The sequence below is a fragment of the Homalodisca vitripennis genome, chromosome 6 (genome assembly GCF_021130785.1).
Source record: "Homalodisca vitripennis isolate AUS2020 chromosome 6, UT_GWSS_2.1, whole genome shotgun sequence".
In the NCBI taxonomy this organism is placed as follows: domain Eukaryota; kingdom Metazoa; phylum Arthropoda; class Insecta; order Hemiptera; family Cicadellidae; genus Homalodisca; species Homalodisca vitripennis.
In genome coordinates, this window is record NC_060212.1 from 96342765 (window position 1) to 96359215 (window position 16451).

Below are 16451 nucleotides of genomic sequence, written 5' to 3' on the forward strand. Positions count from 1 at the left end.
TAAGACAGTAATTGCACTCGTGTATCTGCCGCAGTCCACACATAACTCGGTTTACACATAATTCTGGTATTAAGGCGCTACGTTTAGTCTAGTGAAGTTGACCAGAAATGTTTGAAGGAGTTTAATTGGAACATTGTGTTGTTTGATGGTACAGATGTGACAGCGATAGAGCCAGAGTGGTTACCCAAATATGCACCGGCTCTTTGTAATCTATCCAACCCTCTGACGGAGCCACCGCCCCGGTACGACTCTGAAGTGGGTGCTCCTTTCTGTCACTTCTCTGGGACATTTGGTATGTACTTAACCTTTTCGGGACTCATTAATAAGTGCTAATTTGTCTATCTGGTTGCATTTAAATGTTCAGTTAAAGTACACTGTTGTATTTTTTAAACTAAACATTTTTTATTTTTAAAGAATACGGTAATGCATGATTTCTTTATGATTAGGCTTTAAATGTAGAGTAAAACAAGGTATTAAACATTGGTTTTTGTTGCACCATTATATTGTTATTTTATTATTTAATACTTATATATATATATATATATATATACAGGGTCTGTATAATAAGTAACCGGACTGAGCCTGCCCCGCTCCGTCAAAGCGTCTGCTAACCGGTATCTGGTGCTGTAGTGGTGGTGGGGGGTCTAGTGAAAGGGAACCGGGCTGCAGCAGTTGCCTCCAAGCGCTTGGAGAGTTAGTATCGAGCGAGAGCGGAGTGCATGTTCAGTTACCCCGTCGGAGTGAAAATGGAGAGTACGATCGAGCAACGTTTCAGCATTAAATTTTGTGTCAAACTCAAGAAAACGGCCACGGAAACTCTTCAAATGATTCAAGAGGCTTACGGTGAGGATGCTCTGTCCAGAACTCAGGTGTTGCAGTGGCACAAAAATTTCCGGGAGGGCCGCGATGACGGCCATAACAAACACCGGCGTCACCACGACCGAAAAAAGCGTGCATGAGCAAATCGAAGGTGAAGTCGATGCTCATTGCTTTCTTTGACGTGAAAGGCATTGTTCACAAAGAGTTTGTGCCACCCGGTCAAACTGTAAACGGCCAGTACTACAGAGAGGTGCTCCGTTGACTAACCGCCCGGGTTCACCGAGTCCGTCCGGAGATTGCCGATTCGTGGATTCTCCATCACGACAATGCACCGTTGCACACCTGCCTGCTCGTCACCGAACAGTTGGCAAAACAGTCGAGGGCAACATTGCCACAGCCTCCTTACAGCCCAGATATGGTACCACCGGACTTCTTTCTGTTCCCCAAGATCAAGAGACACCTTAAGGGGACGCGGTTCGGGACTCTGGAAAACGTTCAACGTGCTACGACAAGGGCTCTAGACAACATCGAGGTTGCCGACTTCCAGGGAGCGTTCAGGGATTGGAAAATACGGTATCAGCGTGTTATCGACTCCAATGGGGACTACTTTGAAGATTTCTAAAGAAAAATTGTACATATTTTGACAATAAAAAATTTCCTGAAGTCAGTCCGGTTACTTATTATACAGACCCTGTATATATATAAAAGTATATATTATATAAGTATTAAATATATACTTATATAATTTATAAGTATATATTTAATAATAGATATTTTGTAGATATTTATTAAGTAAATATTTTGTTGTTGTTATTAAACCAAAATCCCAAGTTAAATGTGTATTTTAAACCTGTTGGTTCAATATTTGTTTTATTGAATATGTGTATCTAAACTTATTTGTTTTGTTTTGTATTGTTATTTCTACTTCAATAAACTATAATAAATAAAATTTATACAAATCACTATTGTTAGGGCTATCTAGGCCTAGATCAGATGGAGGAGGCAAATCGGTCTCTTCATCACTGGATGTTAAATCGTCATCTAGTATATTACTAATGTTATTAATTTGTAATATACTAGATGTAATATACTAGATTTGTAATATCAACTTAAACTTGCAGCCATCAGAAAAATAAATAGTACTAAATGAATAATTTGCTCATAAGTTACTTATTTTCACATGAAAATGAGGTCTAAAACGGATTACATTATTTAATTACACTTTACTCTCATATTTACAATAGAGCAAACTTGTATTGGTTGTCCTGCTGTGTTAGGAATATTTGTAAGCGGTTAGCTTGTGATTGTAACGTGTACATGTTAACAAGCCAAGAAAACTTTAGACAAGTAATGTTTCCTGGCTGGTATTTTAAAATTTAACAGGTATAATTGTAAACAAGTTTTTGGAGGTTACTTTGCAAGACCATCTGCATCACAAAACTTTACCTTGGAATCTCTAAGAAAAATTATGTTTTTCTTGGTGTAAGAAAGTATTTCTTTTTCTCACATTATAATATATACATGCTAATGCAATCAACAAATAATGTAGCTATGGTGGGAAGGGTTTGATTCATTGTAAACCATTGACTGAGTTTTTTTATCGAGTTATTTGTGGATTGTTTATATGGCCATTCAGTAAAAAAGGAAATGTTTAAGCTCTAATTGTCAATTTTACATGTACTTTTGTATAAAAATGTGGTCACGTTTCAATGTCACAGGTCGCAGTGGGTGGCCTCTGCCCGTGACCGAGATGGAGTTCCCAAGAGGTCTGGAACGCTACAAGTGGTTCGCTGTATTCTTCCTGGATGGTTCTGTATGTCCTAAGCTCAAGAAGTATGTCAAGGTGTTGATGTCCACACCTCAAACAATGGTGAAGTCCTGGGCAGGGTAAGTATTTTATAGATATTACTGTGCAAAATTATTTTCACTGCTTTGCATTAAAAACTACAGATAACAGAGTTGAGCCTAATTAATAATTAACTTAACGAGCTATAACAACAATAACTGCATTTTATATAAAATTTGGTATCAAATTACCTAACTGTTTTTCTTTTGAGTAGGTATTAGTATAACAATGCACAATTAGTTGTGTTGTGAAGTTTTTATAATAATTAGTTTTACAAATTTTAGGAATTAAAATAAAAACCGTTTAATTTCTAGTACAAGTTAATTTACTAGTAATTTATTTTCAGGCTTATAATGTACTATAACTAACACCTGATTAGCTGAGCACAAAACCGCTCATTTAATAGCGGAGTGCTATTATGACAATAATACGAAATTTGCTTATAGTTTGGTGTGAGTTTTATAAACCTTTAAATTAACTCATGGTCAAACAGTTTCCATTGTGGTTTACAGAAGCTGCATGTAATCAGGCTATTACAGGGAAGCTCAATCCACAACCAGTAACAATTTGTGACCCTCAGTCTAAAGTTATATTTGAGTTTATACTTTGATTGTAACTCAATAATTCAAACTAACCCCTTCCATTCCCATTTTGTGAAATCTGTTTTGCCTTTAAGGTCCATTTAATATTGAGGAAATACAGCATGTTATACTTGTTTTCTCTAAAAAGTGAAAGGCTGATGAACTGTTATTTTCTTTTTAAAGCATTAAAGAAGTTTTTTTATTAAATTTGATTTACAAAACAAAAGGACTGAATAAGACCTTTGATATAATTGGATATAATAAGAAAAAAACAATTGTTTATATATACAAAATGAAGTGACATCCAACACTTAAACAAAAATTATATGTTAAAATAATCTAAAACAACCTTTTGTATTTTATACCAACTTACAATATAAAAATAACTACTGAATCTCTTTTTTGTGCCATTGAGAACATCTGTGATATTTTATGGGTTGTCATAAACATCTTAAATGTTCATATGTGGTTTATGTTTAATAACTGTTCTGTTTTTCAGGTTGCAACCAAGGACAGAAATCTTTCTTAAAACACTAGTCATGAGAGAGGTGGACTCCAAAGAGTCTTTGATGAAGCAGTGGAAGGAAAATTCCAAGTGTGAGTATCGTACTGTATTCCTTCATTACTGTAACACTGTACTGTACTCTATATTACTGTAAATCATCTTCAGGCTAAGTTAAAATAGTTCTTTAATAAGAATTTAAAATTTCATTCCTTTCCTTGTTTCAGACCTGTTAGATGCCTACCAGAACTGGCTGCCTGTTTCGGCTCACAACGAAGTGGCAATATTGTGGCCTCCTCTGTGATACACAAAGTTGTAAAATTGTATATTTATATCTTGTACAGTGTAAATAGTAAATAAAATTATTTAAACTCACTTTACATTTCTTTACCACAGTATTAAACCATTTGAATGTCACTCTTGCTTTATCGAATGAAACTGTCTCAGGAACAAAACTAGCAAAAGATACACTGACCTTTGCAATGTGTGGCAATGCCAGTAGTAATTAGGTGGGTTCGTTGAACTCTTTATAGTTATCATAGATTAATTTTTCAAAATACATATTGTTTCTTGTCATAAAGATGATTTACCTCCAGATGTTTGAGTAAACTATTATACATGGTTCTTTCAAAAACTCTTGAAACTGGTGATAAAATTGAAATGGGTTGATAATTTTGAATTTTTGTTGTATTTAACAGGAAATATGCCTGTATTGAGAGAAGAATTAACTAAATGCAATAATGGTTTTATTACAGAGTACTTTACAGGTTTTGTCAATTTTACTGGTACTTCATCGTATTTACCAGACGATTTATCTGTAGGGAATCAAAAATTTGTTTCAATTCAACTTCAGTCACAGGTGGACATTCTAAGTTGTTATTCTAAAAATGCAATTGTGATGGATACGAAGGAAGGTCTTTTAACAGTCCATCTGTCACATTTATAAAATAATCATTGAAGGAGTTGGCAACGATATGTGGTTCACTAATAGATGAATCTTTGGATTTTAGGACAAGATTCCCTTTACATTTACTGCCATTACTTTTAGTTTTATTATTAATAACTTGCATAAATAAATGTGGCAAGAAATATTAATAAGAATTAATATTTTCTACATGTTTGTTTGCTGAAATATTAACTTTAAAACTGTGTTTTTTTTTTTCTTTTTTTTTTGCCTTCCCACTCTATTGGTACAAGCAATGGGTCAAAGTGTTATTGTGTCAAAAGACTGTACAGAAGGAAATGTGTCAGTACATTGTTAGAGAAAACAGAAGAGGGTTTTGATCTCTTTGAAGCAATGAAAAGTCAGAACATTAAGGATACAATTTATTCAGCAGTTCAAACTTGGGAAGAGGTTAAGACAACCACTCTACAAAATTCGTGGCAGAATGTTTGTCCAAGCCTAAATTTAACATTAGTTTACATTTTTAACCCATTCAAATATGACTAAAACCTTTTGAGATATATGTGACGCCATTTTTGCAGGCCAACTTCACACTAGTAAACCTTCACAGAATTCATTGGAATATGACGCTGTCACAGACTTGACTCCTGAAATCTGAAGTTGTGTTCATCTAAATAGATCCAAAAGAACCTAATCTAGTCACGAAACACTGCACAACTAGTTCTATCTGCAATTTATTCAAAGTGATATCCAGTCTTCTGGGGTTAATGAATGGGTAGCTGATCCGGAAATAACCAGTGTTACAAATGAAGATCTTGCAGATGAGCAGATTGTTGACATCGTCATATAATGAGCTATTGCTGAAGAAGAGGAGTTAGATGAAGAAGAAAAAGAGGGAGACAAAAATATCAGCAACAACAGCCATAGATGTTACGAGGGCAAATAAGTGGTGTCACGCAGCAGCCAATTTAAGGTAAAAAATGTTAACAAAAAAATCTGATTTTTTCAAATAGAAGCATGTATTCTCTATGTATGCAGCCATAGTACAGTACACTGTATTCTTAAGTTACAGTAAAGTAATTTTGACTTAAATATATTACTGTGCCATGCCGTGGTGCAATTTTTGTGCAGCAGCTGCTGGTAACATTTTGGCGTGGTAACTTTACCTCACCCCCCCCCCCATCAACAGCCCAGATTTGGCTCCATCAGGACTTTCTTGTTTCTGTGAATGAAAGGACTATGGTTCGACTTCATCGAGGTGGTTCTAGAGGTTATGACAAAGGTTCTCAACAGTATTCCGGAAACCAACTTCCTACGGGCTTTTGAGGAGTGGCAGACGCGCCAAACTAAATGTATCGGTGTAGGAGGAATGTATTTTGAAGATTATTAAGTAACTGTAATGATACCTTCAATACATTTTGTTTTTTTAACCAGTCCTGATACTTATTGAACAGACCTTGTGTATTACGTACTCGTATATGATTTAAGAATTATGATAACTAGTAATACTCTAGATAAAAAATAGATAATTAAAAAAAGTCATAAGTAAATATTTTTTCTTAAGTAAGACAACTATTGTGAAACTTGTTTCTTCCATCTATAGTCAATAAATAATAGCAAACTAAAAAACTTCATACTCAGTAGAGGAATTTTTAAGCATTGATTTTAATTCTTAGATTTTGTATTCTTTGTACAGTCCTTTTCTGTTGATATAATTAGTGAGTAGTACAATTTTCTATTACATTTTTTTTATGTTGAAAACTTTTTGAGTAATTGAATTCTCTTGTTACATGTTTTCTGATGCTATTTTAAACTCACTAAAATATATATTTTTCTTATTAAGACTGAAACCTATGTCAAAACATTGTTTTAAAATGTAATTTTTGAGGTTTTAAACATAATTATTGAGTATTATCTTCAGAATTCAATTTTAAATAATTATTGCTTCTAAGATTTAGCATTTACATTATTATTGTAGTTTGAGAAACAATGTACATATAATATTATATTTAACATAGAATAACATTGAAGTTTACTTGTACTACTTTTGTTTTCATCAGCAATAAAGACATTTTTATTTGACAGAGATTGTACAGTTCCTGGACCTTTTTATACTTTGTTATGTCGAAGAAGATAATGTTGAGTAAAATCATTGCAGGAGATGAGGTGTAGATTATCTTCCCTGAATTCAAGGAACAGCCTGTATGGAATAACAGCACACCTCTCTTATCAGGGTGAATGTCAAAAAAATGCTGTCATAGTGCAAGATTATGAAACTAAGGGGATGTGTTTTTCTGGTAGAAAATGCCACGAGGACCGACCATCAATGCAGAAGCCTACTGTGCAAGTTGATCAAGCTTTATAGAGCCCTTCAAATTAAAGGACGCCATATTGACAAGGAAATCTTGCTCCTTCATGATAATGCAGAGCTTGACTCTGATATCCTGTCTTGGGAAATTATTTGTTGAGAAGTTTTGGATCACATGCTGTATAGCTCCAAACTTGCTATGAGTGATTTCCACATTTTCTTAGTATGTAAAACATCATATTGGCAGGAAGAACAATGACAAAAAAGTAAACAGCAGTGTATTGCTGGCAACTTTTTCAAGAGGAATTTTCATCCCTGATATAAGATATGACAAATGCCAATGTGATAAAACCAACTTTACACCAAAGAACAAATTTGGTATCATATAACAAAGATACAATTTTAATTTATATTTACCACCACTGTTGGCTGGAGTGATGTTTACGCACCAGTGGACAAATTGCATAACTATTCTAGTTTAATCGATTTTGCTTGTTGGTCTGTTACTTTATCATTCAGTGTACTTGTTCAGGTAAATGCACTAACACCTTTAAAAAAAAACTAGTTGTTATTTTTGTAATTTTTAAAGATTTAATGATGGATGCCTATGAAGAAAAACAACAGACATTTGATAGTGTGAAAAAGAACAAAGAATGGAAACTAAAACCAAACACGATATCTAAGAAATAGTCAATATAGAAATGTCAAGAGCACTCAACAAATTTTGTGTATCCTGCTCAATCCTCTTCTCGGATTATTGAATTGGTAGTGCTTTGAAAACTCCATTTGTAAATCCAAAAGGAATCGTACAAAACTGGTGGAGTTGACCAAATGCTTAAACAGCTGTATAGACATATTCATCTCATAGGTGTATGCAGGTTTCATGATTTGGAGGAGCCTGACATGCCAGGTAGGGGGATTGGGGGGTCATTCCAACAAATATAGGGGTCAGGGCTTACCCCCGGAAAATGTTAGAAAACTGTACTAAAAATTATGAATTTTGAAGCTTTTTCACAATGGTTAAAAAAAAGAAATCTTACAAATCACAGTACTATTTTGCAGTGGGCTGTACACCATTCAAGTGGTGGTGGGGAAGGGCAGTAATTTTCCCATAGTGGACAGAGAGTAAGACCCCATTTTGTTCCTGCCCCGTTTGTTTGTTCAGAACGATCTTTCAGCATTACATGTCAGTAATACTGAATTATTTAAATAATTATAACCGTTTACTAAATAAGTAATTCAAAATTTAGGAGGGCCAGACCCCCTCGCTGGCTACATCCTTGGGGCTCGCAAAGCATTATAGAATAACTTCTTCAGAGAGGAGTTGCTCAATTTCTTTGTTTATGAACTTCAAATTTCTTCAGAATAAAAGTGTGACTAAAAGATTTATGCTGACTGTGCCAATTTTGGACATCTAACTTTCTCAAACTTCTTACACAAAGACAGTGCTTTCAATGCCAAAAGTCTTGCCTCATATTAGAAGAAATTATTCCCCTAATAAATGCGTCTCAAATTAATATAACTCAGTTGAGAAGTAGTTTGTGTAAAGTTGCATGGTTTAGTTAATTCTTAGAGTGTATGTAAGTATTTATCAACTGTGTCACCTAGTTTTTAACAGAGTATTTAACTTGTGTCAGGAAAAAATTTAATGTTTTTGGCAAACATTCAAGCCTTTCAAAATAGACACGGCTCCATTAAGTGTGTTGGTAGTTTCTGATATGTGCTTGTAGATAGATAGACTCGAAAACATAAGAGTTTACTCAATCACATGTCCTTTGTGAACACGTACACAAAGCTTGTGAATGTCTGGTACCAATGCACCCACTGTTCAAATGCACTGTCATCAGGATCCACATTAGGATTTGTTTGAAAATGGTTTATCCATTTTGAAATTGTGTTTAATAAACTGACATGGAAATGAAGCAAGTAGTCAAGAACATAAAGATAGGTTTTATTAGACAGAAACTATAAACACTAAGATTTAGTATTGATATGTAAATTAATGTAAACAAAAAAAAACAAGTCCTCCTCCATAGTCTCGGCTCTCTAACTGAGAGATTGGGTTCAAATCCTGGGGAGGGCCAATAATGTATAGACACGAAACAGTGTGTGTACTTTGGAAATAAACCAGTGTCCATCGAAGCCTACATATCTGAAGCTGAGGCTTTTAAAAGAGAGGGAAAAGGAGCAACAGTAATAAATATAAGCTACTACAATGAACAGATGATGAACTTTGCTGTATATTATATCAACATGGTGTGTATTTATTAAAGGGGTCTTTGCTGTTTTATTCGTGTCTGAAGATCTGAGTAATGTCCTAATAATATATTAGAAGCACTGGATAAATTAGGCCACTGCAATAATGGATATTAATTATTTAAAAAGTCAATACAGCCTACTACACCATTTACTAGTCTAGTAGATGTATTTGATATTCCTAGAAAGAAGCGTTTAAAGCTTTTTATTCATGCTAACGCAAAGGAAAGATGACAAACGTCACCGTGGCCAGCTGAACACAATGAGTATCACGTAAGTCCGTGATTTTGAACTGGTTCTAAACGGCTGTTGGACAACTTCTTCAACAAAGGCAGATAATCTTTATGTTAATAATATCGCAATGCCGATTAGTGTGTATATCTTTTATCTATGCCTCCTAAGTCTTATTGTGTACGGTATGAAGCACCTTTTAAAATTGATTTTTATGCCAGGTTAAGTTGGCTAGCATGTAGAATTTATGTCGTGTAATTTTTATGTATCAATTTTCTATAGTGTTTACTTTGTTGTTTCAAACCAATACTTGAAATACAGAACTTTTTAAAATGTTTAGGCTAGCATGAGACGTGAGAAGTTAAAGGTGAATTTGGCATTTATCCTTCTCAATGCAGTCATTTTGATATTTTGAAGTTGGGGGTTGAACAAGAAAAGTAACAATTTTGTTGAGCGGCCTAAACAACAAATACGCCAAAGCCACCGATTAATATCGTCCTTTGGCACCCGCATGCAGGCCACAATTACCTAATCCGCGCGTCGGTCGCCGCCTATAAAACCTATCACCCTGGATAGGTAAATGCCCGTTTGTAAATCGGAGTCTACATAATACGTGCTATGCATCAGGTTGTATTAAGTTTTGAGGCTGTATGCGATTTTTCGAGAGCATTCTGGTAGTGTATTTTTACAACATCCTGTCCAGATGAGCATGGAGGGACATAGACCATCACCGCACTCAATTTTGTTATTCAGAAATTACGTTTCACGCAAAATTGCGAGTTTTTAGCTCAGTTTGTTCTCAGGATATTCATCGAGCGAGAAATATAATTCATTGGCTTTTAATCCCATGGAGGGCGACGCATTGGAATCAAACTAAATCTTGTCTGTATAGAAACGAAGTTTAAGAAAATATTCATCAAGTCTATAGCTGAACTCGTTCTTGAGAAAACCTGGATCGTATAGGCAAAATATGAACACAATCAAACTCGATGTTCAACCCCCTAGGTGATACTTCGCAAACGCTCAGCCAATAAAATAGATTATGTTTTCTTTTTTTTAAGTTTTTTATTGGCGATAGATGATTTGAAAGGACAGTAGGTTTTTTTGGACATTTGCTATCGTTATACGTCACAAAAATAGAACATTACGATTCGAGAATAATTGGAATATCTCCTTTTCATCCGATGTCACCTTTAAGGCTCAAAGCTCTTTAAACATTGACTAAAATTATAAGTTTTTAAAGATTCAAAGACGATGAACTTAGCAATTTATGGATAACAGCAAACAGTTGTACCGCACGTTAAAATTTCAAACACAATTGAGGGTGCAAGGAGACTGGAACAAGAACCATGCTACTATACACAACAAGCCCACTAAATTACAATAAAATCAAATAAGCCCCCTTTTATAATACAGTATGTATTGAAATATCTTCATTAGTTAGCGATTGAAGCTATTAAAATAAACAATTATTTTTTGAACTCTAAACTGTACAATGGAAGATTTTATAATTCTCGTTCTATTTTGGAATTATATCACTCAATATTATGTGCTTTTCCAGTTTATTATATAATCTATATAGAATAGTCAGCTTAGTACATCCATGTCTACGCTGTGTTTTGTGAGTTGTTACGTTGTCAGCACTGATATTCATTTCACTGGCTTTAGTTGAATTGGAGATAGAGTTTGTTCAGTTGTTTAACTTGTCTTAGTTCATTCTGACTGTTCTGTTGTCATCTGCATCTGATACAAGATTGAAGTGAAGATCTGGATGTTCGCGTACTGTGGGTCTGTCAACGCCGTCGTTCGTTGTGTCAAGTTGTGATCTGATTGTTATTGTTGTGTTCTTATCATGAAAATAGTGGATTTTATTGCCTTGTTATCCCAACTCAATTAGTAACAGTAACGTAAATGTTTCGTTGAAATTCGTTGGTTTGTTCGGAGTGAGTGTTCAGCCTGAAAGGTGAATTCTGGTTTCTACAACTATCTTCTTTCATGGGTCGATTACAAGGAATTTGCCTGATATTAAATGCACCTAACATGTTTACCAGTCAACAAATCTTTAAAAATTGACATTTTTATAACAATAATGAGAAATGGGATATGGCGAAGGTTGTGTCAAATATGAGCTGTCAGTTATCAAACCAGTTTACCCGGTCCTTAGAAAAAATACTAGAAGAAGCACACCTAAGTGGAGAACTAAGACTAAGTGGAAGAAAGTTAAAAGATTTTCCTAGAACTGGTGGAAAATATGATCTCTCAGATACAGTTATTGCAGGTAAGATAAACTCATTGTTTATTTTAATTGTAACTGTTTTGTTATACTGATTTAATAGGATGATTTTAATCATTGCAATGTTGTCCTCATACTGCCAGAAAGATTTTTCAGGAAATTCTATAGGCTTGGTGTAATGATCCATTTTGATTACTTGCTGTGGCAGCCACAGGATGTCAGTGTTTCACTAATAGTACAAGGTATGAACCCATTAGTTTACTTAGAAGCTGGGCTCTGTGATGATATCAGGTTTCCCATTCTTATAATCATAGTCACTTAGTGTCTAATACTTTTAACAGAAACTTTGAATTACACACTATAATAACACATCTTTATTTTCAAGGGATATATTTCCAATTTTTACAATATTGATAGTTGACCCACAGCAATAAATATGCAATAAACTGAAGTTAAATAATAACTATACAATTAAATACATAACTAAAAATTGTCAGTAAAAAGACTCATACAAGATGTAAACAAATTAATAACAAATATTAGTAACGTAGCATCAGTAACGTAGCAATGGGTAAAAAAAGAAAATAACAGGAAAACAATTGAATTATTAACAATCAACAACATTACAATAAAATTTCTTTAGACTAGAGAATAAAAAAAAAGATAACCCAGGTATATAAATGTCACTCCTACTACAACAGAGTGTACCCAATACAGATTTTAAACTGCTTTGGGGAACAGGAGAAAAAAGTCTAGGTGATCAGAGATGAGGTTGCCCAGCCTTGTACCCACTCCATCTTGTCAGTTATTTTGAAGACTATAATACTCTAGACCGCTAGGCAGTGAAAGTCTTCTAGTAACTTGTATATATTGGAAATGGAAACAGAACATATTATTTCATTATAGGCTATATACTTTTAGTATTGTAACTACATACAAAGTTTCACTTGTAATTTTTGGTGGCTTTAATTTTATAAACTTGTTGAAATCTATAATATTTTATATGACAAAGTTTATACAAAAACTTTTAAGACAAGTAATTTTTAACTTATCTATAATATTTTTAGATATGTATATAATATCAGAAAATAAAAACCACCTGCAATACAAAAAGAACTCATTAACGAATAAGGTAATTAATAGGCTACTACGATTCACCTGTCACCCACAATTATATTGATGTGTTACTCAGTGCATTTCTAAAGATAAAGAAACTAAAAAGTTGGAAGGTTGAGATATTTTTAGATATTGATGATAATCCGGTAATTCTAAGCAATATATGGGTCAACCTCGATTTTTCTCATATTACAATATAATGTTCCAATAGTCAATTAGAAAAGGAAATGACTAGAATTTCTTGCCGGAAAGCAGTTATAGGGAGCAGGCAACCGCCAGATGGTCATATATTGCTTAGAATTACCTATTAGTGATCAGGGGCACTGACGTGATCTGGGCTTCAAATTTGGAACTACTCGAGTTAATTTTTTTTCCAAAAGAGCAAGCAGCGCAAAGCGCTGCGCAGCGGGCAGGCATCGTGCGTGATCTGGGTATATCTAAACCATTGTGCAGTATCTAAGCAATATATGACCGTCTGGCGGTTGCCTGCTCCCTATAACTGCTTTCCAGCAAGAAATTCTAGTCATTTCCTTTTCTAATTGACTATTGGAACATTATATTGTAATATGAGAAAAATCGAGGTTGACCCATATATTGCTTAGAATTACCGATAATCCTATATGTCAGAGAATAATAAGGTGCTGAGCCAGTCTTGGTAGCCAGATTGTCTAGATTATTTCAAATGTGAATGTGTATTATTTTTAGCCCTCAGGTGTTAGTAATTATACCCTCAAGGATTTTGATGTTTAACTGGTTGTAGGTTACTATCTCAAGGGATGTTTTCGTTTGTTTACTTATTAACATCAACCCGTTTAACTAATAATTCCTTTCACAAATAGAAAATGCTTGAAGTATAAAATCTCTTAAAGGAAGCATTTGTTCAATGGTAGGGGGCTGATAGCGATGAATCAAAGACATCCCTTCAGATAGTTCCTATTAGGCTAGCAAAATATCAAAATTCTAGAGTCTGATCACAAACCCAAATGCTGTAAAGTTAAAAAAACAGTAGAAGATAATCTAATTCAAAGCAAATACTCGGTCAACTTTTTAGTATGATGATCACACAGTCCTTAGAAAGAAAAAGAAGACATTAAAATGAAGTGTCTGAAAGTGATTGTTACTTTGCCAAGCAATAACAAGGTTCAGAGTCTGTACATTATAATTGGCTTGTGGAGAACAATCAGATTGGTCTGTAACAGTGCATTTAACACATATATGCAATATATAAGTTATATACCATTGCGATAAAATATGGTTTTGCTGAACGTTGGATTTTACAGAAAACAAGTCTAGCCTGAAGGCAGCTGTAGAAAATGGTTCCTAGACCATATGTTTTGACATTAAACCCTATAATTTAAATCACATTAAAGTAGATTACAAAACTTTATATTCAAGTTTACGGAGTAATTTCACATGGAAATAGTAAAAAGAATATTGACTTTTCCACAAGTACCAACTTTTCATGAATACATATTTATATTTTTATTTAATACAAAACAAAATATAAATGTGTATCAAACAAGAAATATTTCCTTATAGCCTAATGAATTAAGGGCCCTATGAAAATAAACTAATATTTATTAACCATATTGGAACTTTATAAAGAAAATTAGGTTGTTGAAAATTAAAAATAAGGTTGAACAATTTTTATCAATACATTTGTCGCTTTATATATAATAAATAAGCGATTTAAATGATATCAAAATTTTTATTTTACATTACACTAACGTTTAACCTGATTTTCAGTGATTCAGAAAATATATGTTTTTTATAATACAGCTACTAAGGGCACATAATAATTAAATCTGAAACTCTGCACTTTAGTTAAATTTAATTAGGACCTGAGGCAACATCAGTGCTATTATAAGTAGGTGTGCCAATCGGTTAAACCCTTGATTGCCTTGGAGCCTTATCAGGTAACTTGTATCATTACCTTTGACAACCTAAATGTTAAATACGAAAATTCCGAGAACCAGAAAATTCCGAGAACCAGCAATGCGATTTAGGGAATATCTGGCCTTGCTAGTCAGTAACCAAAATATCAACCAGATCCATCATGGAACCCATGACATTAGGTTTAAGTGTGAACTTACCTTTGATCATCATGAGGAGAGGATTAAAATAAGATTTTACTTTATACCCTATCTCTTTATCTGAATTTGGGTATTGCAAGCCTTATCCTTTGCAATATACTATTGGCTAAATATACCTAAGTAATGCTCTAGGAATGTGCAAGTTTTAAAACTATACAACACACATTTTCGACATTTTTACCTTCCTTTTTAATAAGGTTTATTCCATTTCTGACATCTGCAATGAAAATATTGTTCCATTAAGGATTCAATCAAAATACTGAGGAGGCTTTCCAGATCTAAATTGTTCATTGGATTGTAAACTATGATGTTCAAGTATTATTCATAAACTTTGTTTCATTATAAAGTCAAGTGAATACTACTGTACATTATTACCATCCTTTAACAAGATTTATTCTATTTGAGATATCTGCAACAAAAATATCCGTCCATTAAGAATTCAATCAGAGTACTGGTTTTTAGCAGATTCTAAATTCTTGATAGAATGTTAAAGTATGATATTAAACTATTTTAATAAATTTTGTTTAATTTTAAAGGAAAGTGAATACTAAATATTTTTAACTTCCTGGTTGGTAAAGGTGAAATGTAGTGAAGATGTAATAAAAGTATAACATACCATCATACATACAACATATTGTCCAAACCAAAGACTGGTCATATCAAGTCTACAGTCCGAATCTAATAAATAATTTACTTCAACTTTTTTTTAAATTATCAAGCATGATAACAGGGAATTAGGGTTTTTAATGAAATCTTTTAATGAAGATCTGTTTCAGCAATTAATAAGTCACTTATTATCGCCTTGGCGTATAAACTATTCAGTAAAAATCGTATTTTTCTCAATTGGTTTCATACACTGGTCATGTTAGCTTATTTATTACAATTCTAACCAAAATTTAAAAAAAGTTGGGACTTATTTGATGAAAGTTAAAAAAATTTTTTAAATTACATTTTAAAATTTAAACTAATGTATTTTTATGGGCTATTTTGACTCTAGTAAAGTATTTAAATTAACAGAAATTGGTATACAATTGCTATTAATATTAAGAAATATAATATTTTTTGCAAACTTTGAGAAAATAGTTTCAATAGAAATCTGGGCACGTACTTATAACATTGGCTCGAACCTGTGATGAAACACTGATGAGTTTTATTCCATAAGAATAATGTTAAATATGTGACTAATTTTAAAGAAATAATTATTGCGGATCGTAAAGCTTTTAGCTTTTCATGTAATATACTTTTAAATGTTCAAGTATTGATGTACAAAAAAACCGGTACTTTGGTATTATTCGAAGGCGACTATTTTTTAGAGTGTTTCTTACCCGTGACTTAAAATAAAAATTACATTATCAGAAAGAACAGACTCTATTTGACTTAGTGTGAAAATTACACGTCATTATGACGATCGATTTTTGTTTTCTGTCTCCAACAAGGAAGCGAAGTCGGCGGAAAGAGGACATTCGATCCCTGTCAACTGTTTGTTGTTAGGCTATACAGGGTGATTCATGAAGTTCTCCCCCCACTTCTACAGGCACATTGTACTAGGTAAAAATAATGAA

The 16451-nt window shown here is 33.4% G+C and overlaps 2 protein-coding genes across 2 annotated transcripts in view; both read left to right on the forward strand.

The window, feature by feature from the left end:
* LOC124364580 (probable ATP-dependent RNA helicase kurz) overlaps window positions 1–4123 on the forward strand; it is a 28105-nt gene extending 23982 nt beyond the window's left edge. Inside the window, 4 exon segments of the mRNA XM_046820142.1 lie at window positions 155–292; window positions 2538–2706; window positions 3746–3843; window positions 3976–4123. Of these exon segments, the coding sequence (XP_046676098.1) occupies window positions 155–292; window positions 2538–2706; window positions 3746–3843; window positions 3976–4052 (482 nt within the window). The 3' untranslated portion in view covers window positions 4053–4123.
* A 7046-nt stretch (window positions 4124–11169) lies between these two features.
* LOC124364583 (leucine-rich repeat and calponin homology domain-containing protein) overlaps window positions 11170–16451 on the forward strand; it is a 77920-nt gene continuing 72638 nt past the window's right edge. Inside the window, exon 1 of the mRNA XM_046820144.1 lies at window positions 11170–11725. Within this exon, the coding sequence (XP_046676100.1) occupies window positions 11551–11725 (175 nt within the window). The 5' untranslated portion in view covers window positions 11170–11550. The remainder of the gene's footprint in view (window positions 11726–16451) is intronic.